This window comes from Petaurus breviceps, unplaced genomic scaffold (assembly GCF_028583685.1).
Source record: "Petaurus breviceps papuanus isolate PSGF00001 unplaced genomic scaffold, PetGlider_PUasm1.0 90763, whole genome shotgun sequence".
Classification (NCBI taxonomy): domain Eukaryota; kingdom Metazoa; phylum Chordata; class Mammalia; order Diprotodontia; family Petauridae; genus Petaurus; species Petaurus breviceps.
The window spans coordinates 8,080,525-8,105,761 of record NW_027187340.1 but is presented as its reverse complement, the minus strand read 5'-3'; the positions used below and the strand labels follow the sequence as shown (position 1 = coordinate 8,105,761).

At 35.4% G+C, this 25,237-nt stretch overlaps 1 protein-coding gene across 3 annotated transcripts in view; it reads left to right on the top strand.

Moving 5' to 3' along the window:
• The window catches only part of SESTD1 (SEC14 and spectrin domain containing 1), a 144,458-nt gene that overhangs the window by 24,699 nt on the left and 94,522 nt on the right, over positions 1-25,237 (top strand). For 2 of the 3 annotated variants that reach the window (XM_069068558.1, XM_069068556.1), the window contains exons 2-3: positions 4,245-4,312; positions 21,138-21,216. In XM_069068558.1, coding sequence (XP_068924659.1) covers positions 4,300-4,312; positions 21,138-21,216 — 92 coding nt within the window. In that variant the 5' untranslated portion in view covers positions 4,245-4,299. The remainder of the gene's footprint in view (positions 1-4,244; positions 4,313-21,137; positions 21,217-25,237) is intronic. The other variant, XM_069068557.1, reaches the window with a different exon arrangement.

Here is a 25,237-nt window from a genome sequence, read left to right as displayed (position 1 = left end):
CTTTTGTTTTTAATCCCAGTGCTTGATAAGTGCTTGTTGACTGACTGCATGTGTAAGATGGATAGATTACTCGAGTTCCAGAGTAAAATCTTATTCTTTCATTCCTGTCTAGAATCTTCAGTGTTCCATGGGAAAAGAAATCTTTATTTTGAAAGTAAACTTTGAGATTGGAATACTGATAGTTTACATTTACATATGTAGTCCTTTGTATATGTAATTTCATTTTACTCTCACAACAACCATTTGAGGGTAAGCAGTACAAGCATTTTTTACTCCCATTTTACTGATGAAAGACAGAAGCTTGTGTCCGAAATGGCATTACTGGATAATTTTCATCTATCTTCTATAACAGATGAATTTTACTTCATCAAACCACCATCATCAAACAGTTATTTTTAAACTCTTGTTATTGCAGAGAGTTGTACTCAGTAATGTAATATAGACTATTTCACAGACTATTTTTACATTGAGTGATTAAAGATACATGATTTATGGTTTATTTGACATGATTAATTAATTTTTTATTAGAGCTAATGATTGTAACTTATAGTTAAAATTAGTGGTAATTTGAATTGTAGGACAGAGTGAAAAGCAAATGAACAGAAGTGATTTATTTCAATTACCTTTGAAGTTATGTTTTAGAAGACTTGGTTGAGCTGCTCTGAACCTTGTCCCCTTAAAGTTTGTATGGAGCAATGGTTTATATTTGCACATCATGTGCCAGCACATTCTGTAAATGATTTACTGATTTTATCATATGATTATATTGTAAAAAGGATGACCTGACTTTCTGAAAATGAAATAGAATTTTTTTATGTTACCTTAGCATTTATTAAATTTAAGAATTTTTTTCAGTCATTTATTTGAATTCTCTATATTACCTGAAAAAACATTTTCATAAATCTTAAAGCCCCATACAAATGAATTATTATTGTTATTAATACTACTGTAATTTTTTTTGGTAGTTCAGAGAATTCTATTGCTCAACAGGGTACATTTTAGATTATAGGAGATCATGTTGGATATACAGTCCTGGTCTGACTTTATTAGTATTTTTTCCTTTACCCAGAGCACTATAGCTGTTGATCTGTAGGAAATGAAGTTTCTCAGCTAGACTTAGATGTAAAATTCAATACCATCCTGTGTATCAGACTTTGGTAGTGTAGTACTCTCCAGTGTCTTATGGCAGAAGTGAGATAGATATCTGACACCTAAAACTAGAAGTATTTCCAATTTCAGAGACTTGGAAGTACTTCTAGTTTCTATAAATAGAGGTGATTAGGGCTACAAGGGAAGGGCAAGGAAGAGGGAGGAAAAAATGGAGAGAAAAGGTCAGACAGTAGAGAAGGTAGAGAAAAAAGAGGAGCAAGGACAAAAATCCAATTAGCGTCTGTGACTGTTTTAAGTCCTTCCCCTGAGGAAGGAAGAAGAAATTAACTGCTCTAATTTAACATTTGTTTTAGGGACATAAGGAAAACTGCCCATTTACAGAGTTATTTTCATATAAAATGCCTTTTTACATTACTGATTACTTTTTGCTGAGTTGATAATTTGTGACTTCTGAAGTATTATTGAACATTTTAATTTTAGTAATTTAGATAATAAAGTAAATAACATTTCTCTCATTTATACCAGTTTCTTTAGGAAACTAAAATAGTTGCATAGTTTTAGGAAATTATGGTGAAATAGATATATGTTTTTTTATATGAGATTAAGTACAAATTATTTAAATACCTAACCTAATGATACAAAATCTTGCATTTCTGTTTTTGTAGATATGATACAGTTGTTAGGATAAAGGTACTTTATGTAATCAGTATTTCTTAGGACATTTTGGGACTTTGTATTCTCCTCCCACCCTATTTTAATGTGCTTTTCTTGAGAGCAGGTAGAATGTATTTACCTTTCTTTTTATTCTAAGCCTTTAGGCCTTGGCACTTTACGTAAACTATAAACCCTTGTTCCTTATGACGATCCAATGACATAACTGGTAAAGCACTTTGTAAATTTTAAAGTGATATATAGATAGTAACTTTTCTTCTTCTTGTTAGTATTATTGTTATTTCCCAGTTCTCTTCTGGGTTATTTCTTAGATTTTGAGGAGTTTTTCCACCTTCTATAATAAGCCTATGTGTAGAGAGATTGCTTAAATCCTTTCCCAAGCTTTTTAAATAGGGAGGATAACTTGTATTTAATACAGTAAGCATAATAAGTATACATAATAAGTAATAATAAGTAATAATAAATAATAATAAATAATAAGTAATAATAAATACATAATAAGTAAACAATCCTTCAGGCTATTGGAATGGTTTTCTTGGTTTCCATACTTCCTATTGATAGATTTAAGTTTTTCAAGTTGTTCTTTATGATTTCTCCAGAAAACTGACACTGTTAACTCCTATAGCAATATTTTTTTTTAAATTGTTATTTTTTTTTTCCTGTTTAATGCTTCTAAGTTTGGGTAGGCTTTTAAGTTAGCTACAATTTAAGTTTAGCAGACTACACCATTTTACACTTTACTAATACAAAGGTCAATGACCATAATATTGGAAAAATCACTCACTGTTTAGAGCCTCTCCTTTTTCTGTTCTGTCTGTTCTGTTTATCTGTATTCCTTGTTTTAATTGTTATTTCTCCTACTTTCTACCTATTATATGCCGTATTAGTCTAATTATAAACTGATTTACCCCCATGCATCTGACTTGTAGAAAATCTGAGTGTGACCTTTAACTGTATTCTCAATGCTGCTACTACTATTAATGATAATAAGTTTTTTTATTTAGAATTCTATCACTTGCAAAGAGCTTTGCATACATCATCCAGTTTTAGATCTTAGATGTTATTAATTTGAGCCTCTAATCTTATAACTATTATTCCTTTTAAAAATAAGAAAAGTGCAGCTTAGAGAAGTTAAGTGACTTGGCCATTGTCATAAAGCTAGTAAGTATCAGAAGTGGAATCAATCAGTCAACAAGGTTTTTATTCAATAATTTCTGTCTTCCAGGCACTGCTCTTGGTGCTGGGGGGATACAAAGAAGGCAGTCCTTGTCCTTGATAGAGCATAAATTATAACACATGGGACAAAATAAACAAGTATATACAAAAATATATAAACTTGGCAGGCTAAAACCTATAATTGGGCACTGGCTTTGGGTGGTTATAAATTATTCAGAAGAACTAGAATAGGTAAAAGGGAGGAGAGTAGTGGCATTGCATATTAAGCAGGTATATGCATGTAAATTAAGTGCTATATAAATGTTAAGTATTATGTGAGTCTATCCAGGAATCAGAGATGGGGCATTGAGAGTATTTCAGTGAAGGTCATTGGTGGGAGAGACAAGTAATTTATCATTGGCATATATTATAGATGCATTAAACATAAAGATGAATTTGGAAAACATCATTAGATTATAAGCTTCTTCAGGGCAAGTATTTTGTATCTTCAATGCTTAGTAGAGTGCCTGGCACATAGTAGGCACTTAATAAATGTTTATGTACTGCCTGAGATCATAAGTCTGGCACAGACGTGTCATACGGTGGTGATGGGGAGCTTCAGTTAGTTAGGGATCTGCTGGAATCCTCTTTTTGCTGAAAGCAGAGCAGCTACTAACTTTTTACTTGTCTTCATGTTAATTTCATCCTTAAGAAGTAGAGGAACCAGCAAGGGGAAATTCTTTCGGAAATAATGGGAACCAATAGCTAAATAAGTTGTGGTATATGATTGATGGGATGCTATTGTGCTATAAGAAATGATAAGGTTAGATGGTTTCAGAAAAATATGGAAAGGCTTCTATGAACTCAGCTAAATGGTACAGTGAGTGGATTAAGTGCTGGACTGGAGTCAGAAAGACTCATTTTTGTGAGTTCAAATCTGACCTAATTCTTACTAATTGTGTGACCCTGGACAAGTCACTGAATCCTGTTTACATCAGTTTTCTTATCTATAAAATGAGTTGGAGGAGGAAATGGCAAACCACTCCAGTATCTTTGTCAAGAAAATCCCAAATGGGGTCATGAAGAATTGGACATAACTGAAAATGACTGAACAACAGTAACCTTAGATAGGCATGTCAGTCCAACTCCCTTATTTTATATATGCAGAAACTGAAACTCAGACATGTCAAGAGGTCACACTGATACCTCTAGGTGATAGCTAGGACTTGAGGGGGGGGGGTGGATGGTAGCAAGGTGTAGTCATGGAATGACTTCAATTCTGAATTTGCTTCTATTTTCTCTTTTAGGGAGGATAGCCTTTGCACTGGAAATGTCAGAACAGAAATTCCTAGCAGGGAGTTGATGCCCAGGATAGGTAAGGGACGGCCACAGGGATAAGGCCTGTGATTTTATTGATATAAGGAACTCCTGGATGAGGAAACTCACATTACTAAAGCAAGTTGGCACCTTCTCTGCAACTTATAGAGCTTCCTAGAGCACTGAGAATTTAAGTGACTTCCCCAGAGTCACACAGTCAGTATGAGTTAAAGGTGGGGCTTGAACCCAAGTCTTCATGTCTCTGAGGCCATACCCTTTCCACTATTCCAGTGATGATTAATTATTAAGAAGGTAGCAAAAGTGTATCTAATTGCCTTTGATAAATTCAAGTTAACCAATTCAAGTTATGATATATTATATCCTTGAGTCTTAAAAGAAATGGCAGATATATTTGAAAGATCATGAAATGGGAGCTGTCCAGCATAGGAGATGGGCAAAATGTCTGGATTTTCAAAAAAGGGTAGAGAAAAAAGTCTGAAAGTTATATATGCCAATAAGCTTGTCTTTGACTCCTAGGGTAATTCTAGAATTGATCATTATAGAGATGATTGGCAGACATTTATAAAGGGAAGCTAATTAAAAGGAATTAGCTTGATATCAGCAAGAACAGACCATGCCAAACTATCAAACAAATCTTTTTTTGATAGGATTACTAAACTAGTAGATGAGGGGAATGCTATGAATATAGTTTATCTAGTTTTTAGCAGTTTTTGATCAAGTATCTGCTTATTCTTATGGAAATACATGGATTAGCTAATAATAAAGTCAAATGGATTTAGAATTGTTTGAATGGATAGACTCAAAACTAGTTGTTAATGGTTTATTAGTTAGTGTGGCAAGTGGTGCCTGTAGTGGAATACCCCAGAGATTTGGGCTTAAGACTTTTTTTTTTATCAATGATTTGCATTTTTATCAATGACTTGAATAAAGGCATATATGCTGCCCCTCATCACATTTGCAACTGACATGAAACTGGGAGGAATAGCTAACATACTAGATGACAGAGTTAGGATCCAAAAAAAATGAAGCATTGTTTGAACCAGATTAGCTTCACAAATAGAAAATGAAGGAGGATTTGTTAGATAGACAGTACTTATTCTGAACAAGATAGAATTTGTTTGGGGTTTTTGGTTTTTCTTTTTCCTTTTTGTTTTTTAGACTGTAAGCTCAAAAAATCTCATGCAGTTTTGAACTGCATTAAGAGGCGTAGCTTCCAGGAGTAGGGAACTGATAGTTTCATTGTGTTCTGCCATCATCAGAACTCATTTGTTGGGATTTTTAGTTCTTTTCACTGTGGTTTAAGAAGATAATTGATAAGTTGAAGATGTCTAAGGAAGGTCACCAGGATAATGAAGGATAGATTTGATTCTATGTCATAGGAGAATTATGTTTGACTTGGAGAAGACATGGTGGTTATCTTCAAGTATTTGAAGAGCTGTCATGTGGAGGAAGGATTATAATTGTTCTCTTTGACCACAGAGAGTCAAACCAGAATCAGTGGGTGTAAGTTGCAGAAAGACAAATTTAGACATATTTTCTTGAATTCTAGGGGGGAAAAACAAAGTGAAGAAAAAACTTCCTACAAATTAGGGCTGTCCAAGAGGAGTTGTGTGCCTCTAGACGTGATGAGTTGCCTCTTTTTGGAGGTGTTCAAGCAGAGGCTGGATGAGCACTTATATGTGTTATAGTGTATAGTCCTTTTAGATATGCGTTGGGTTAGGTGACCACTGAGGTTCCTTCTCCCTCTAAAATCCTGTAATTTTGTGTTTTACAAAATCCTTACAGTATCCTAGGGGAGTAATAATAAGCATAATTACCCTCTATTTTATAAGTGAGGAAACTGAGGCTCAGGGAGGAAAAAGTTGCTTGCCCAAGGTTACACAGTTAAGTAAATGGGAAAACTGGTTCTCTTGTTTAAGGTCATAAAGCTACTAAGTTACTAGCATAGTTCGAACTCAGCTGTGAGTTTTGATTCCAATTAAGGGCTCTTTACACTACACTTGATTTCTGTTCATAATTTCTTTTTTCCCATTGGTCTTGGAGCACAGCATCAGTATTTTTATTCATGGATAGTACTTACTTTTAATTTCTTCTAAGAAAACCAATTTTTATTTTCAAAAGCCATACCACTCTCAGAAGAATACACATTTCTTAAGAGTCAGAGCTTAGGTGTTTTTAGTTATATTTGTGTGAAAACTTGAGATACTTTAAACAAAGATGAAATTTGTTTTCATTTTTCTTGATAGTTTCAAAGGCTGATCTTTTTTAAATTAAATTTTTTTTGTTTGTTTTTGCTTTTTGAAGGGCAATTGGGGTTAAGTGACTTGCCCAAGGTCACATAGCTAGTTTTTGTGTTAAGTGTCCGAGGCTGGATTTGAACTTAGGTCCTCCTGACTCTAGGGCTGGTGCTCTATTTGTTGCAACACCTAGCCACCCCTTTAAATTAAATTTTATGTTTATTTTTAGTTTACATCATTCATTTCCACAAGATTTTGAGTTACAAATTTTCTCCCTGTCTTTCCCTTACCCACCACCCCAAAACAGCGATCCCACTGTATACCCCGTTCCCCAATCTGCTCTCTCCTATATCCTCCGTCAGCCCCCCTCTGACTTTCTAGTAGGGCAAGATAGATGACCATACCCCAGTGACTATATCTTATTTCCCAGTTGCATGTAAATAATAATAATAATAAATAATATTTTAAAAACATTTGGTTTTAAAAGTTTAAATTCCAGATTCTTTCCCTTCCTCCCTTGTAACTCACCCTTACTGGGAAGATAAGCAATTCAATATAGATTTTACATGTGTAGTTACACAAAACATTTCCATAGTGGATATATTGTGAAAGATTAATTATATTTCCCTCCATCCTATCCTGCCCCGACTTGTTCCATTCTCTACTTTGATCCTGTCCCTTTTCAAAAGTGTGTCCTCCTCTCCATCATCCCCCCTCTCATTCCCTTCCCCCTACTCTCCTGTAGGGCAAGATACCCAATTTAGTGTGTATGTCATTCCCTCACTAAGTCAAATTCAATGAGAGTAAGGTTGACCTATTGCCTTTCGCCTTCCTGTTATTCCCTTCCATTGTAACAGTTATCTCTTGCCTCTTCATTATGAGATAATTTACCCCATTCTGTCTGTCCCCATATCCTCTCATTATATTCCTCTCTCACCTCTCAATTTTACCTTTTAAATATCATCCCTTCCTATTCAATGAATCCTGTTCCCTCTGTCTATGTATACCTGTATACATACATATATACACTGACATATGTATTCATGTGCATATATACCCTCCTATATAGACATATATATGTACGTATACATATATATTTATATTCCCTTCAACTATCCTCATACTGAGAAAAGTTTCATAAGTTACAATTATCGTTTTTCCATGTAGGAATGTAAATAGTTCAACTTTGATAAATTCCTTTTTTTCCCTGTTTACCTTCTCATGCTTCTCTTGCTTCTTGTATTTGAATGTCATATTTTCTATTCAACTCTGGTTTTTTCTTCGAGAATGCTTGAAAGTCCTCTATTTCATTGAATGACTGTATTTCCCCCTGAAACATTATTCACAGTTTTGCTGGGTAGGTGATTCTTGGTTTTAATCCTAGCTCCTTTAATGTCCAGAATATCATATTTCAATCCCTTAATATAGAAGCTGCTAGATCCTATGTCATCCTGATTGTGTTTCCACAATATTCAAATTGTTTCTTCTTGACTGCTTGTAATATTTTCTCCTTGATCTGGGAATTCCAGAACCTGTCTATAATATTCCTAGGAGTTTTCTTTTTGGGATCTTTTTCAAGAGGTGATCAGTGGATTCTTTCAACCTCTATTTTGCCCTCTGGTTCAAAAATATCAGGGCAATTTTCCTTGAGAATTTCTTGAAGAATGATTTCTAGGTTCTTTTTTTGATCATGGCTTTCGGGTTGTCCAATAATTTTTAAATTATCTCTCCTGGATCTGTTTTCCAGGTCAGTGGTTTTTCTAATGAGATATTTCACATTGCCTTCTACTTTTTCATTTGTTTGGATCTGTTTACTAGTATCTTGATTTCTCATAAAGTCACTAGCTCCAGTAAAGCCATTTGCTCCAATCTAATTCTGAAGGAAAAATGATTCTCTTCAGTGAGTTTTTGAGATTCTTTTTCTATCTGGCAAATTTGGCTTTTTAAGGCATTCTTCTCCTCACATTGGCTTTTTGAGCCTCTTTTGCCATTTGAGTTAGTCTATTTTTTCAGGTGTTATTTTCTTCAGCCAGGTTGTTGACTCTCTTTTCATGATTTTCTTGCATCATTCTCATTTCTCTTCCCAATTTTTCCTCCACTTCTCTCATTTGGTTTTCAAAATCCTTCTTAAGTTCCTCTATGGCCTGTAACCAGTTCATATTTTTCTTGGAAGCTTTTGGTGAGAAAGTTCTGACTTCTTTGTCTTCCTCCAGTTCCATGCTTTAATCCTTTTTGTCCCCCAAAACGGAATCTAAAGTTGGATTGCTGTGCTTGCTTTGCTTCCTTTGTTTGGTCATGTTGCTACTCAGTTATGTTACTTTTGAGCTCTTTGCTACAGTAGAACTCTGCTTCCAGAGAGGAGAGCTATGTCCCAAATTGCTGGGGTTTTCTCAGCTACCGGAGCTATTAGGAGGGCACTGTTTCTACAGCACCCACGTGCTCTGGCTCACTGGTCACACACCTCAGGACTACCACCCAAGACCGCAATCCAGGTTGCAGAAGGTTAAAGCAAGAGCGATTACCCTCTGAATGGTTTCTTGGCCCCTCTATTATCTGCAGGCCGGGAGCTCTGAAGCAGCCACGTGAGGCGGCTGCACAGCTGCTGCACCTCCAACCACTTCTCACTCCAGGGGCTGAGGCTGGACTGTGCCTTTGTCCCCCCAGTTCCAAGAGTTCTACACTAACCTTTTACTTTGTCTTTGGCATTTATGGGTTGATAATTCTGGAAGCCTCCACAGCTGCTCATGATCCAGTCTCCTGAAGTCTGCTCCACCTGCTGTTGGGCCTAAAACCACAGGCTCACATGCAGCTGGGCCCAGCTTCCAGTGTGCTGGGATGAACCCTTCCAGGCTTCGTTCAGTGGGAGGTTTGTTTCTCTATGTCACTTTGTGGGTTCTGTAGCTCTAAAATTTGTTTACAGTCATATTTTATAGGTATTTGAAGTGGTTGTTGGGGGTTGCTCACGGAGTTTTCCTGCTTCCATGCTGCCATCTTGGCTCCGTCCCCCCAAAAAGCCTATTTATTTATTTTATGGAAATATCTCTTACCTTAACTGACACCATTGAAACAGAGAAAATAGTTTCTTGGGGCTTTGTTTATCTTTTGCATATATCCTGACTTGGTTAAACCCAAGTAGTTTTGACATTGAAGTTGCTGTAATGAAATTCACTGTACTTTTATGAATAGCCAAGGGATTTAAAAAGACATTTTTGTTTGAAAACGATTTCAGAGGCTGTCTAGTCAAATTTCCTGTCTCTTACACATATGAAAATTTTTGTTATTGTTTTCCTTCATTAGCTAACAAGGAGAACCATTTCTTTTTATGGCAACTCAGTATAATTTTTCCTTGGAGAGCAGAATGGATGGAAAGTGTAGAGAGACAAATTTAGATAAAGTTTTCTTGTGTCATTCATGTAAGTGCTCTCCTTTATAATAAATTACCAAAAATATATAGAGTATTATGAATTGGAAGGGCAGTCTTCTGTGTTTGGAGGGAAAACAGCAATTTGGTTTATTGTGTTATTCATCTGTGTTATTCTTTAGGGGCTTTGAACTATATCTGTGAATTGGCCTTGCAAAAGAATTGATATAGAAGAGAAATATGCCTTTCTTATTTATACTGAAAAGATTATTTTAAAGATGGAGTCATTCCCTAGAGGGATGGTGCCAGGCCCCCGTTTCTTTGCCTCCATACATGTAAGGGCACAACCTTCTATCATTTCAAGTTTTCTGCAAGTGAAATAAGTTGTCTGAGGAGGTAATTCACTGTTATTGGACTTTTTCAATTGGATGCTGCTTCTTGGCCATAACATAGCAAGGAGCTTTTATTCTGGTAACAGGTTGGACCAGAAGTTTTTGACATAGCTTCAACTTTAAGATTCAATGTTTCATTGATTCTATAATAGAATCTTGAAAATTTTATTGTAAAGCTACATTAAATATGACACAAATTTGTTATCACATGTCATTATTTGTTATAATCTATAGTGCTAGTTCAGGCCCTCCTCATGTCATATTCAAATAAAATCCCATTTGATTTTCCTGCCTCAAGTTTCTCTCCTCTTCAATACATCCTCCAAATAACTGTCAGAATGATTTTCCTAAAAGTACAGATCTGATCATGTAATTCACCTATTCAGTAAACTCCAATGGATCCCTTTGATTTCTTACATCAAATATATAATCTGTCTGGAAAAGCTTTTCCTAATCTGGCCCCTTTCTGCCTTTCTAGACTTTTTACACACAATTCCCCTTCCAGCATTCTACAGTCTAGCTGTTGCTTATATGCACTTCATCTTCCGTCCCTGTGCATTTGCATTGGTTATTCTTTATGCCTTTAATGATCTCCTTTCCCTCCTCTGTGTCTTGGAATCACTGGTTTTCTTCAAGACTCAGCTCATGTCACCTTCCATAGGAGCTTTTTGCTGGTCACCCTGTATGTGTCAGAAGACCAGTCACCCAAAATGACTCAGAGACTTCTCAGAGTAGAATCAAAAACTTCATTACTATTTTTCTCTAGAAAGGGTGTCCCCAAATTCAACAAGAAAGTCAGAAGGGAGGAGAGCACTACAGAAGGCAAAAGCAAGATCATAAAGCCCTAATGTGGGAATTCCACACCTTCTCCACTGTCCCACCTTACCATTGGTGGGTTAGGTAAGCTCACAGTCTTCTTATTAATGCCAGCAAAGGCAAAACCCTCTCCATTCATTACCCTAATTATTACTAATGAGGCTCTAATTTTGTTAGATAACATACATAATATATGAGGTCCACTACGCAAGTGCAGTAACAACCTCAGAATACTGAAACCTCTTCAGTGCAACCTAGATGTGTCCTTATCTGGTCTGAGTGTTCCAGAGCCACTGTCTGCTTTCTGATTGGTCAAATCCACCTGTTGCTGCCAGTTCCTTTTATTCTGCATTATTTCATTTTTAGTATTATCTAGGAGTTCTCTGGGAACTGGGAACCCAACTTCTTCCCAAAGCTACTGCTTCAACTCTTCCCAAGGCTGCTGTCTGGTACTTTTTATCAGTAGTCTTGTTTCAGCAATTCTTGCAGTTCTATAGAAACTTAACCCTTTGCTACCTCTCACACTACCATTCATTTCCCCAAACTAAAAACACCTCTAATTTCATCTCAGTGGTTAATCCAATCAATTGTATTAATTCTCAATAGCTCTTATATTACCTTGAAATACACAATAACCTACATATATATGTGGGGAAATGATACTGAATTTAGTTACAAAGTATAAGGAAGTAATAAGAATGTATATAGGATGTTCAGAATGGGAAAACTTCACTGCAAGTTATACCTTACAACCCTATCAACTAGTGCCTCATCATCCACACTTACCTTTTAGTTTGTTCTATCTGTGTCCTGTATGTGTATACTTGTCTCTACTAATAAAATGTGAGTTTCTTGAAGATAGGACTATTTGAGTTTTGCTACTGTAGATTTAGTAGGGGCCTGGCACATTAGGCACTTAATGAATCCTTATAAAATTGATTCTTTTTAGATTCTGAAAAACTTTGGCCCAAAGCCAAGAAAATTCAAGGCTGCTTTGCAGTTTGGTGGTAAGTCTAGAACTAGATAGAACCCATGTTTCTTGACTCCTAACTCTGTGTACTTTCCTTTACATGATATGGATAATAGTTTTAGGAGATTAATACACTACTAATAAAAGATCAGTAATACCTGTGCCCAGAATAGCTACAACTAGATGACAAAAGAAAATCAGTGACATCAGATGAGAGGTTTGACTTTGTTATGAACTGGTGGAAATTTGAAGTGTTTTTTGCCTTTCCTGAACATTAAAGCTGTATTATTATTGTTACAATAAACTCTTGTGTATTCCTGTTTCTGCTCATTATTCCTACCCATCTCTGAAACTTGGAGCAGGAACAGCATCCCTGATTAGACTTATTTTACTGCTTTTGGACTTAGTGGGAAGAGCAGTAACTGAATGCTGAATACAGTAGCATACATAACTTATTCTGTAGACTCACCCTGAGAATGTTAAAGCTGAAAAAAACCATAGAGGGATGATTCATTTTCTTTGTAACTGTATTTTTTGTAGCTATATTCTTGCTCTTTTGTGAAAAAAAAAAAATTGTCGTGGAGTTAATTGACAGCCTGGGTACAATCTTGATGTAAATTTTCAAAAAAGTTAGAACAAAGAAAGATAAGGGAATGTGTAAAGGGTTGGGTAAGGAATTTGAAAAGCAAATAAATGAAAAAATGTGGACTTGAATATATTGCTCTGGAACCTTTCACTAATACTGTTCCTTACAGAGAAAACTATGAGTGTTGGCCTTTTACGAGAAATTAATTTAACTGAAATAATATACTGAAAGGGCTTTTGTTAAAGGCAGTTTAAACTACAACATTGAACCATGTAATAAGAACTTGAAGGGAGATTTCATCACTGGTCAATGGAAAATTTAGTTATTTCAAAAAATTATTCTCAACCATGAAAAAGAAAAGAAAGAACTACTGTTTCAATGCTTTGATTTAAAAAAGGTGCATTTTACTTTTAGATTAACTTTACATTAATTATATAATTTTGATTTAATAACTATTTTGTGAATAAGGTAGAGCAGAACTTATTCTTCTCAATTCCTTAGATATTCAGTACCAGAACTCTGGTTTCCTAAATTAGCCCAGCAGCACTGCATTAAGCACATTGGGGAATACTAGGGAGTTAGAAAGCATAGTTATCCTTAACCCTCCCCTTGAAGAACTTATCATATTGTTGGTGAAAATAAAATACAGACTGTTCCAGAAATCTGAATGCAGTTTTAGGTAATTAAAATTACTAATGCTTAAAGCTGTGCTGACTTTTAGATCACCCTTTATATGAAAAAAACTTTAGTGCGATTTCATAGATACAGATAATTTCAGTAATACAAATAACGTTTACTTAATCAGCCCCTTCTATAGATCTTTAGACAGTTCATTGTTCAGTTTTTCAAAGTGCAGTTCTCTGTAACCACTCTCTGTAGCGTCAGTGCAATATTCACCGCGCCCACGATCACTATAAATATACCTGCATAGTGCTCAAATGCAAAATATAACAGACTCTTCATAAATTGATTTTACATTCCTTACCTAATGGTGAGAGATGGCTGATGTTAGTATTCTTTTGTCATTTATCATTTTAAAGCCTCAGCAGTTAATTTTAATAGTTTAGATTGGATTTGTTTAATTGTATGTCACAATTGCATGATGCATTTTCTTATTTTATTCTTCGAATTTGGTGTTGATTTTGATCTTTGCTTAATACTTGTAAGTTCAGAGTCTGATTATCTTGATTCTGAAATGATTCCCACAGCATTAACCAGTCTTTTCCCATCTGTTAAAATAAATTTCTTTTTTTTTTTTTTTTTTTTATGATGGTACTTGGTGTTGTCCATATCCAGGGATTCCTAGATTTCTTCGTTATCTACAGGTGTGTGTCTTTTGTATAAGCTACAAACTTTTGGCCTCTCGCTATTTCTTGCTAGGGAACCACATTTTCCAATACTTATTTTGCCCTCCTCCTTTATGTCTGTCTTTGCACAGAAGTCACCAACTGCTGAAGTTTTTATTTATTTGGCTGACTGTCTTGGAAGCACTGGGCTGAATCTAGTAAGATACTATTTAATAGGGACAAATGTAAGGCTAACAGTTGAGTTCAAAATCAGTTTTCCAAAGCTGAGATGCTGGCGGTATGGTCAAATTTGTAAAATATTCATGGAGTTTTAGTGGATTGAAAGTTCAATATGAGTCAGCAGTGTGACTGAGTAGTCAAAAAAGTTAACATGATCTTGAGTAGCATTAGGAAAAGCATAGCTTTTGGGAATAAGGAAGTGATGATAGCCCTGTTGGACTCTGCACTGATCAAACCATGTTTAGAATATTGTCTTTCTGAGTGATGCAGTTTGAGGACATTGATTGGGAGAAAACATCCAGAAGAGAGTAACAAGGATGGTGAAGTGCCCTGAATTCATGTCACAGGATGGTGGGTTGAAGGAACTGGGAATGATTATTCTGGCTAATAGAAGACTCCAAGTACATGCTAGCTGCTTTAAGTATTTGAAGCCACCCCATGACATTCTTGTTTTTCTTTCTGTTCTCTATTGTTTTTTCTCTCTATCCTCTAACTTGATGATATCTGCTCCTTTAGGCCCAGTGATCATTTTTTGCAGAAAATTCTCAGAGCTCTGTATCCAGCCCTACTGAGCTCAAGTCCTATATCACTGTAATAGTAATGTCATTTTAAGATTACCCTGTATTGGCTTGGTTTTTGGTTTGATTGTGTTAAAACCCAGAGCTTGTTAATCCCACTTGTGGGATGGACTTGTTGATGTGAAAAGAGAGGGCTGGGAGGAGCTGGTGACAGATTTGGAGAGACACAAGAGAGAGGCAGAAGAACTTTTTGGAAGCAGCACTCGTGGAGGCAGAGAGAGAGACTGAGAGGATTGTTGAGGGTCACTTTGAATTGCCCTGGACTTTTGAGACCTTCCCCCGGAGCTGCCAAGGACTGAGGAGACATGGCTGTTATGCTGGTACTTTGTCTGTTTTGATGTTGTTTTGCCAGATTTGTCCACTGGTGAAAGACAGTCCTGTTGTTGCAGAAGGCCTGAAACCTGGCTGTTGGCTAAGAGCTCCTGAGACTGTTCTGCAGACAGAGTGAATACTGTCCACTGGTGAAGGACAGTGCTGTTGTTGCAGGGGTCTGGAGACTGTCCTGCAGACAGAGTGAATACTGTCCACTGGTGAAGGACAGTGCTGTTGTTGCAGGGGTCTGGGAACCTTTCTGTTGGTTGAGAAGCCCTGAAGAAGGATTTTCTTGTTGTATGTTTACAGAAATCCTGGGAGAGGGTTTTGCTAATGTTTACAGGGGTCCTAGGACTGTTCTGCAGACAGAGGATGAATTAATGAAGAGACTTGCAATGTATCTTGTGGCCTTGCTAAGCTTTGTCTCCCCAGGAACAAAGATTGCTGAGAACTTGCCTTGTGTCAAAATGAAGAAAAGACCTCCATTTGGGTATTAAGTGCTGTGCTTAAACTTGTTGTAACTCTGGGGCAGATTCAATTGTGATCCAGGGGTGGGGAACTTTTGACCTTTTTGTGTTCTATGATTGAACAAATGAATGTACTTTACTTATGATTGGAAACTAATCTCCATTTGAGAAGAGGGGCTTTGTGATGGACTAAATGAAGGTACAGCCTAGGGGTGGAGAAGTATTTAGAACAGGGACTTTGTAATTGATTGAATGATTGGAAGGTCCTGGGGTGGGGTAGTCCTTGGAGATTATTTAATCACACTTAGTAAATGCTGTATTTTGAATGATGTCATGTTTTGACCTTCTCTGTTCTTGGTTTGTCACTGAATAAAATGGAGAGCACCTATGCTGGTATTTTGAACCCTGGGAAGTTGCCTCTGCTTGGCATGACATTACAATCACCAACTGGACATTTCTAACCGAATGTCCCTTAGGCAGCTCAGATTTTCGCTGTCTAAAACAAAACTCATTATCATATATCTTCCTCCCTCCTATTTTCCTCTCTTCATCTTCCCTGTTACTGTCAAGGGGAACATCACCCTTCTAGTGATCCAGTCTTACAATCTGATGTCATCCTCAGTTCCTCATTCTGACTCATGCCCCGTATCTGATGAGTTGTCATATTTTGCTTTTTAAACCGTAGCTTCTCCTACAAATCTCCCCTTCTCTCTGCTCACACAGCCAGCAGCTTCATCCCCTCTGGCCTAGATTCTTGCAGGGCGCTCCTTGTGATATCCCTTCTTCAGCTCTCGCAGCCCTCGCCCTCGGTCTATCCTCTACAAAGCCACCAAAGTGATATTCCTCAAGTGAAGTTCTGATTCTGTGGCTGACACTCAGCAGGGGCTCCTTATTACATCTAGGATCAAATATAAACCCCTCTGGTATTTTTCACAACGTGGCCCTTTCTTACATTTCCATATTTTAAAAAATATATTACTCCCCTCTATACACTATAGTCCAGTTATATGAGCCTATTTGTTTCTCAGAATGACATTTCCCTAAGATTTCATGATCTTCATATCTTTGTAATAGTTATCTATTATTCTTTGAATGCTCTTTCTTTACCTCTTGGAATCATTATTATTGTTATTTTGCCTGTCTTTGTATCCTTGGAATTTTGCATGTTGCCTAGCCCATAGTAGGTGCTTAATAAATGGTTATTGATTTGTTAACTTTCAATCTATTTCCTTTAAAACATAGCTCAAATATCACCTTCTATATAAAGACTATCTTGGTTACCTCAGTTATTAGTGCCCTTTTTCTCAAATTGTATTTTTTACATATGTAGGGGTCTGTTTGTGTGTGTAAAATATATGTTTATTTCATGGTACTTATATGGGTCCATGTTTCTTTGCCACCTCCAGAATGTAAGTGAAGTCAAGGACTGTTTCATTTATATTCTTGAATTCTCTGTGGCCGGTACAAACTCAAGATTGATTCATTTAGTGATATTGAATGATTGCACATATCAAAGTTGATATTACTAGCATGGAATGATGATTGAGGTGACATAACTATTTATTGTCCATCTGCAGTGTTTTTTATCTCTGCATAATCATTGTGAGAATAAGCTACACATGCAAGAGTCAGTGTGGGGTAGTAGAAATAACTCTGAGTTTATGACCTGTAGTCAAATCATGGTTCTGTGTCATCTCGGATAAAGCACTTTGGGTATCTCTGGGCTTCATTTTCTTTCCCTGTAAAATGAGAGAGTTGAATTAGAGGGTCTTTAAGGGCTTTAAAGGCCAAGGGCTCTAAATATATGATTTTATGATTCTTACTGAAAATAGAAGAAATTATAATGGAGTTTTGCACATATTTCCTTGAAACAGTATTAAATAGGAAGAGAGTAGCAAGCCAGATTAAATTTGGAAAAGAATAGTACTTTCAATTACTCCAAATTTTCTCTTGAAACAAAATAAAACAAAAAATGTGAAGATTGGAGAAGATGACTTTTACATTCCATTCCAGTTTAAAATTTGTGATATTAAGAATGATCCCATCTTTTTGACACCAGTATTTAGTTTTGCTATATGTCTGCATGTTATCCCCAAAGAATAAAAATTATGAATCAGCCAAAGGGCAATGGAGATAATGTATGTTGTTTAGTCATTTAGTTGTATCTGACTTATGTGACTCAATGGACTTTATCCAAGAGGTTTTATTGTCAAAGATACTGGAGTTGTTTGCCATTTTCTTCTCTATTGTGCTCTCATTTTACAGATGAGAAACTGAAACAAATTGTGACTTGTCCAGGGTCACAAAACTAGTAAGTTTCTGAGGTCAAATTTGAACTCAGATCTTGCTGACTCTAGACCATATGTTCTATCTAGTTGCCCCAGAAATATGCATAGTGGGAATAGAGTGAAATGTACTAAAGTAATGACTTGTGCTCCAGAACAACATAAAAGATATAAAGATATAAAGAAATATATGACAGGGAAAAAAAGTGAACTGGTCATTTGGTGGGTGTGAGAAATAACAGAAGGACAGCTTTTATTCTTTTCCCGATTATATCAAGGAACTAGAGGAGCATCCCTCAACATATTGGGTTGAACTCCTTTGAAAGCTTCATGGATATTGTTAACAAGAAAGAGTTATACTAAGTGAAAGGGAATGGATGGATTATAGTCACTACTATTCCAGGGCCCACTTTAAGAAGGCATAAGTGTATTTATTGGCAGAGGAGGAAAAGGCAACGAAGAGGGAGAAATTAAAGATGCTGGAGAGGTTGGGAGGAGAGAAGATCCAGATAGGTGGGAAGGGATTGGTGTGAGTGTATAGGTAGAGCTATTAATTTTGAAGGAGGGAAGGAAGGAAGAAGAAAATTGCATATAGAAGTGACAAGGTTAGATGTAAGAGCTAAAAATGTGTGATGACATACTTAAGTGGGATCTTAGTTCATCTGCCAGTAGTGAAGAAGAATGTTGGGAGTGAAGACCTATGTGTGTTTGTCCTTTGTTTTTGAAGAGGACCATGGCATCAGGGAAATGATGACATGACTTACAGTTGACTTTGATTTGAGTGAGGGAGGACTGTGCAAGGTCAACAACCTTACTTTCTCTTCTAGAGCCATCTGGATCCAGTGACCAGATAGATATTCATCAGGCTGACTGAAGATGACCCAGGATGCAATGGGAGACCCTGGTTCTTTTAGGCAAAGGCTTTTTCGGGTACTCACTTAAAGTGAGGCAATGCCCATTCTGTGAATAGGCGTCTTTAAGAAGTGAGTCTAGGGATGGCCCCTTTAATTAGAAAAAAAGAAAAGAAAAAAAAAATCAAGCTGAGAGGGGAAGACCCTCAGGGTTGCTGTTCCAAAGAGAAACAGTGACCACTAACGTTTACTCTAAGCCTGGGCTTAGAGTAGAACTTGGGCAGGGCCCTATTGTGGTGCAATGTATGAGCTTCAGAGTGAACTGGGTTTAAGGTTTTCTGAAAGATGAGAGAGACAGACAGACAGAGAGAAATCTAGCTAGTAAACTCCAAGTTAAGTGTGCAGCTCATTTCCTTGGTGCCATGGTCCTCTTCAAAAATGAAGGAGAAACACAACCTTTGAGTAGATTGAGCTGCCTGAATGGGGACCCAGCTAGTTGGGTAATTAAGCTTGTCCTCTCCATCTCCATCTCCCTTTCCGTCTCCCTCTCCATTTCCTTCTCTTTTCCAAAGGAAGTGAAGACTTAGGGAAAGTAGGAATGATAAGACCGCATTTAAAATACATATTATATATATATATATATTTTTCTCTAATTTAGACTTTTCTGTAATTGAAGGTATTCTCATACCTCAGTACATCATCGATTAACGTAGTCTTGGAATGGGACAGAATCATCACACAAAGTTGTTGATTGCTATAATGCTATATTAGGCACAATAAAACTGAGTTGCTAGAATAGCCAGAAAAGGAAGTTTTGTGGAAGGGAATCAGGAAGGTTCCCTTTGCCTTCGTCAAAATTTAAACAAATAAAAACACCTTAAATTTTATCTATTGATTTAAATTGGAAGTGATTTTTTTCTCTGATTTCATACAAACAAATATATGTGTGTATGTATGTAAATATATGAATGTATATATATGCATAGATACATGTGTATATGTATAGCTATATAAGCATATATACCTATACATAGACATATATTAGTCTATTGATGTATAATATAAGACATGTTATATCAGAAGACTAATATATGTCCATTTTTTTGTCCATTTTTCCTTAAGTCTTCCATAGAGTATCTACCCAACATGCTGGAGACTTTCTGGTTTGCTTTATTTATGTTTATTTATTTGTTCATTCGTTCATTAAGTCATTCATTTCTGATTCTTTTAATAGTTGATAGGCCCCAGTTCAGCAGTCAGTCTGCTGGTATGCTTCTTGGTATGTTGCTAATATACATTTTCTGATAGTACACATCCTTGATGATGCTTTTATACAAGTTCTTCTGAGCATTAGGACAACTTTGCCCAGAATGTGCTTTGTAGTTGGACAAATAGACAGGTGAGTTAGTCCATCGACTGCATATCTCAGATGTAGAAAATTGGGCTCAGAATTCAATAGGAGCAAGAGATGCAGCTGGTTTCTATTTGATAAAACTGTAGAGCCCATTTTTAATACTAACATTCCTTTAAAAAATATCTTTATACAAACATTAAATCTTGTAGCCAACAAAAATAAATAAGGCATAATGAAAAATGACTTTATATAAATCCACAAGCTCTATGTAATTTACAACTTTTAATCCCTAATAATTTCCCAGTGATACAAATTATGGAACATAAGGATCTTAGAAGAATCAAAATTGCAGGTGATCCAAAGGGCAGTAGACTGTGTAAGTGGGCTATAGAAAATTAATTAGGCGTTTAAAATATTTTAATTTATATTTTAAATATTGGTGGCATATCTCTCCCTGCTAGATTTAAACTCCTTTAGGACGAGGAATATACCTTATTTATCTTTTATTTCCTCTATTGTGTAGACGATTACACTAGTATCCTCATACATCTTTAATAAATATTTGTTGATAACCTTGTCCCTGTCACACTTAAAAAAAATATACAGACCTTCCTTCCTAGGAGGGTAATATATTTAGTCCTGAATATTTGGATGTGAGTAAGTTTACTAGACTTTTTCCTTGATTACTGAAAAGATAGAGGTGCTTACTTTAGGCCTTGTGAGGAGATGGGACAGTGATGATAGTGAGAGGTGAACAGGATGGGAAAATTGGAATGGGAAGGTTATAGGGACACAGAAAAGAAACTGCTTCATAATTTTGCCATAGGGCCACCCCTAGTTTTAGTAAATTTGATAGGGGAGTGATTTACTACTTTGAATAGAAGAAAACCAAATAGCAAGAGCATTTCTTGTACCATCTACAGCTCAAAAGGGGTGGGGGGTGGGGCTGGAGAAGAAGTAGTATTCTTTGTTTTTAAATGATATTCTAGATTAAGAGTTTAACTAAAACATTGATCCCAAAGTAAAATAATGCTCATAAAAGCTGCCTCAATTGGCAATAAACTAGTAAATATTTTGATGACTAAGTAATTTTCATGTCTTTAATATTCACCTTCTTTTGTTTTCAGAAGTGAAGAAGTTAATTGAGTATAATGGAAGCTACAGTAATATTACCCATTCTGAAGAAGAAACTAGCCTTCCTTTCTGGTATGTTTTTTTTTTCTTTCAGTCAGATGTTTTATAGCTGTTACCTGGTTTTGACTGAGGGGAAACTGCACTTTATTTCTCTGATACGTTTGACAGAAATGTAGTTTGTTTTTGCATAAGAGCTCTTTTCTGAGGTATCTTTAAGACATCTTAAATCTGAATGAAAATCTGGACAGTGCAATTTTTTTTTATTCTGCCCTATAATTTGATTAGGATGATCTCCACAAGGCAGGTATCCTGATGTTTTTACTTCTTTTATAAAATGTGATAATATAGGTCAAGAATAATTGAGTAAATGGCATCCAAATACTTGATTTCGTAATAAGAGTTTTTATAGTATCATTGTTTTCCTTCACCTTCCAGTAGAGGAAGTTTGAACACCCAGGAGAGTTATAAAGCATTAATTACATTATTTTCATTTAAAATATTTTAGAATTGAGTCTGATTAGTTGAGTGATATACCTCACAAAAAAGTCTACCTGAACTCCTAATAGGACTCTCTACTATTAATTAGGAAATAAAAAAGACTTATTAATATAGCTTGATTACAGTGTCATAGAATCTTAGTGCTTTCTGCTATTTATCCTTTAAAAGTTAGGTAATTTCACACACTTGCTGTTTTTGGATTCAGTCTAAGAAACCCATTAATGTTATCTCTGTATTATCGAGCAGTGAGGAAATTGGCAGACTTTGCTTCAGGGGAATGAAAGCTACCTTGACATTTAAGTTAACTAATGGATTCCTTTCAACACACACACACACACACACACACACACACATGACCTTGGGTTATACTCTGACTATATTCTAGGTTTTGTGGATACAACAACATAAAACAAATAAGACACTGCCTTCGAGGAGTTTCCATTCTTTGTACTCTAGAGAATGATAACATATACCCATATAACCATATATAATTTTATGTGTGAGGTATCAGTAACTTGGGAGTTCAGTAAAAGCCTCATGTAGTAAGTAGCATTTGAATTAAGTTGTGAAGAAAACAGAAGATTTTAAAGGTGAAAGTCACAAGGGAATGCATTCCAGGCATGAGGGATAATGCAGGCAAAAATGTGGATACAAGCTTAATTATCATATGTGAAAAATAGCAAGAAGACCTAGTTTGGATAGCTGGAAAGGTAGGTCACAGCTAGGCTGTGAAGATCTCTAAACATTGGCAGAGCTTATTTTGCTTGTTTTAATTTTTAGAGGTTATAAGGAATCGTTAGAGTATATTGACAAGGAGAATGACATAGCTAGCTCTGAACTTCAGGAATATAACCCAGGCAGATGTGGAAAGTCTATATTGGAAAGGGGAGAGACTACATAGAAGTAAGGGAGGTGATGGCAGCATTCTTTTGGAGAAGTGATGAGTTCCTCAACTAGGATGGCAGCCACTTGAGTAGAGCAAATGGATTGGTTGAATAGGACGTTGCAGAGACAGAAATAACAAGACTTAGCAAGTGATTAGTTTTGTAATGTGAGAGAGAATGAGACCTTGAGGATAATTATGAGTTTGCAAGCTTGGATGACTGGAAGGATAATGATACAGTAGAAATTCAAAGGAAGGTTGGGTTTTTGAGAAAAGATAATAATAAATATAATAATAATAAAAGGTTTCCTTGTTTCATTAAGTATCAGCTTTCAGGATATATTTTAAAGTTATTTTTCATTTACTTTATTATATCTTTTGTGTATTCACTCATTACTTAATGTATTTATGTACGTAAGTGTCCTTTTCTTCTATCTTTGGTATTGGTGAATCATAGGATACCTGTGTGTGTATATGTATGTGTAATATTTGTAAGTTTGCTGGTAAATGTTTAAAAGCCATCTCTCCAAAAAGAGATGTTCAGACTAAAAATGTAACTATGGGTTTGTTTTTTATTGATCACAAGGTAATAACAAATATATTCAATAAAGGGCCCTTGGAGAAAGAAATAAAAGTAACTAGAAACTAAAAAATATAATTATAAAGAACTAGTATGTCAAGGAACAGATAATAGAAATAGAAAACTTCATTCAAAAATTGTAATAATGAGACAATAAATCAAAACTTTGTAATAGAGCAAAAGGAGTTGTTCAGAGAAACTCTATTATCTCTAAATCCTTTTATTAATAAAAGAGAAAGAACAAATCAACGAAATGGGTACTAACTTAAAAAAAAAGAACCTTGAACAGCAAATTAAAATTCCATAACTAAACAAAAACTAAGGGTTGTGAAAATTAAAGAAGCAATAAAAGTTAAAGTGAAGAAACCATCAAACTCATGAATATATCTAGGAACTGGATTTTTTTTTATTTGTAAGAAAAAAAGCAAATAAAATAGGAAAACGTTTATCTACTCTTTTTTTTTTTAAAGAAGAAAACTGATGAGGAAGTAAAAGAAATTATCAGAAACTTTTGCCCAATTATATGCTAACAAAATTGATAACTTAGATGAAGACTAACAAAAAAAGAAACAGATTATTTAAATAACCCAATCTTAGAAAAAGAAATTGAAAAAACATAAATGTACCTGAAAGGAAAAATACTCCAGGGCCAGATGGATTTACCAGTGAATATTATCAAACATTCACAGACTATCAATTCCAGTATTACACAAATTATCTGCAATAATAGAAAAAGAAGGCACCTTTCCACACTATCTCTGTGATGCAAATGTGATCTTGACACCTAAACCAGGGAGAGACAAAACAGAGAAAATTATAGGCAAATGTCCCCGGTGAACATCCATGCAAAAATGTTTAATTAAATATTAGTAAGTAGGTTGCAGCAGCATATTAGAAATACTGTACACTATGACTCGTTTGGAGTTTTACCAGAAATGTACAGATGGTTCAGCAAAAAGAAGTCTAGAAATATAATGAATCATTTTAATAGTACAAATTACAAAAATCACAATTATATCAATAGATGCTGAAAATGCTTTTGATAAAATCCAACCTCTGTGCCTATTAAAAACAGGAGTAGGGCGGCCAGGTGGCTCAGCGAGTAAGAGCACCAGCTCCAGTGTCGGAATGACCTGGGGATCAAATCTGGGCTCAGATGCTTAGCGCCACACCCAGAAGTAACTGGCCGTGTAACCTTGAGCAAGTTACTCAACCCTGATTGCTAAAAAAAAAAAAAGTAAAAACAGGAGTAAATGAATCTTCCCTTAGTATGGCAAATATCATTTATCTAAATCCAAAAGCAAATATTATACATAAGAGAAAAGTTCTTTTCAATAAGATTAGGAGAAAAATAAGAATGCCCATATTTGTTTAATGTAGTGCTGGAATTGCCAGTTTGGGCAGTAAGAAAAAAAAAGAGAAATTCAGGAACTAAGCATAATCAAATAGGAAACAGAATGATCAGTTTTTGCTAATGATAATGATGATTTGCTTAGAAAATATGATGATTTACTTAGGAAACCTTAAAGAATCAACCAAAAAATTATAAAATAGTTAATATAAAATAAATCCACATGTTATTAGCATTCTTGTATGTTATCAATAAAACCCAAGATCTAGAAAGATAAATTTCTTTCAAAATAACCATAGGAGGTATAGAATATTTGGAAATATATCTACCAAGGAACCCTTCAAGCAATATGTGAATCCATCTCTACAATACTTGTTGCAGAAATAAAGTTGGACCAAATAATTGGAGAAATATTACTTGCCCATGGGTATGTTGAGCAATATAAAAAAGTCATTACTTCCTCAATTAATTTACTTATTCAGTGCCATCCTACTCAAACTACCAATAGTTTTTTTTTTCAGAAAAATATCATAAATTCATAACAAAAGATTAAGTATCTCCAGAGTAATAATGGGAAAAAAATGTGACAAGGAAGAAAATCTGTCAATACCATCATTTAAAAATATATAGTAAAGCAGCATATACTAAAGGTTAAAAAATTGAAATGCTGATCAGTAGAATAATTTAGGTACACAATATACAGAAACATTCTAACTCAGGAATCTAGTGTTTGATAAATCCAAAGACTTCCAATTACTGTAGTATGGTCGAGAAGTTTGGA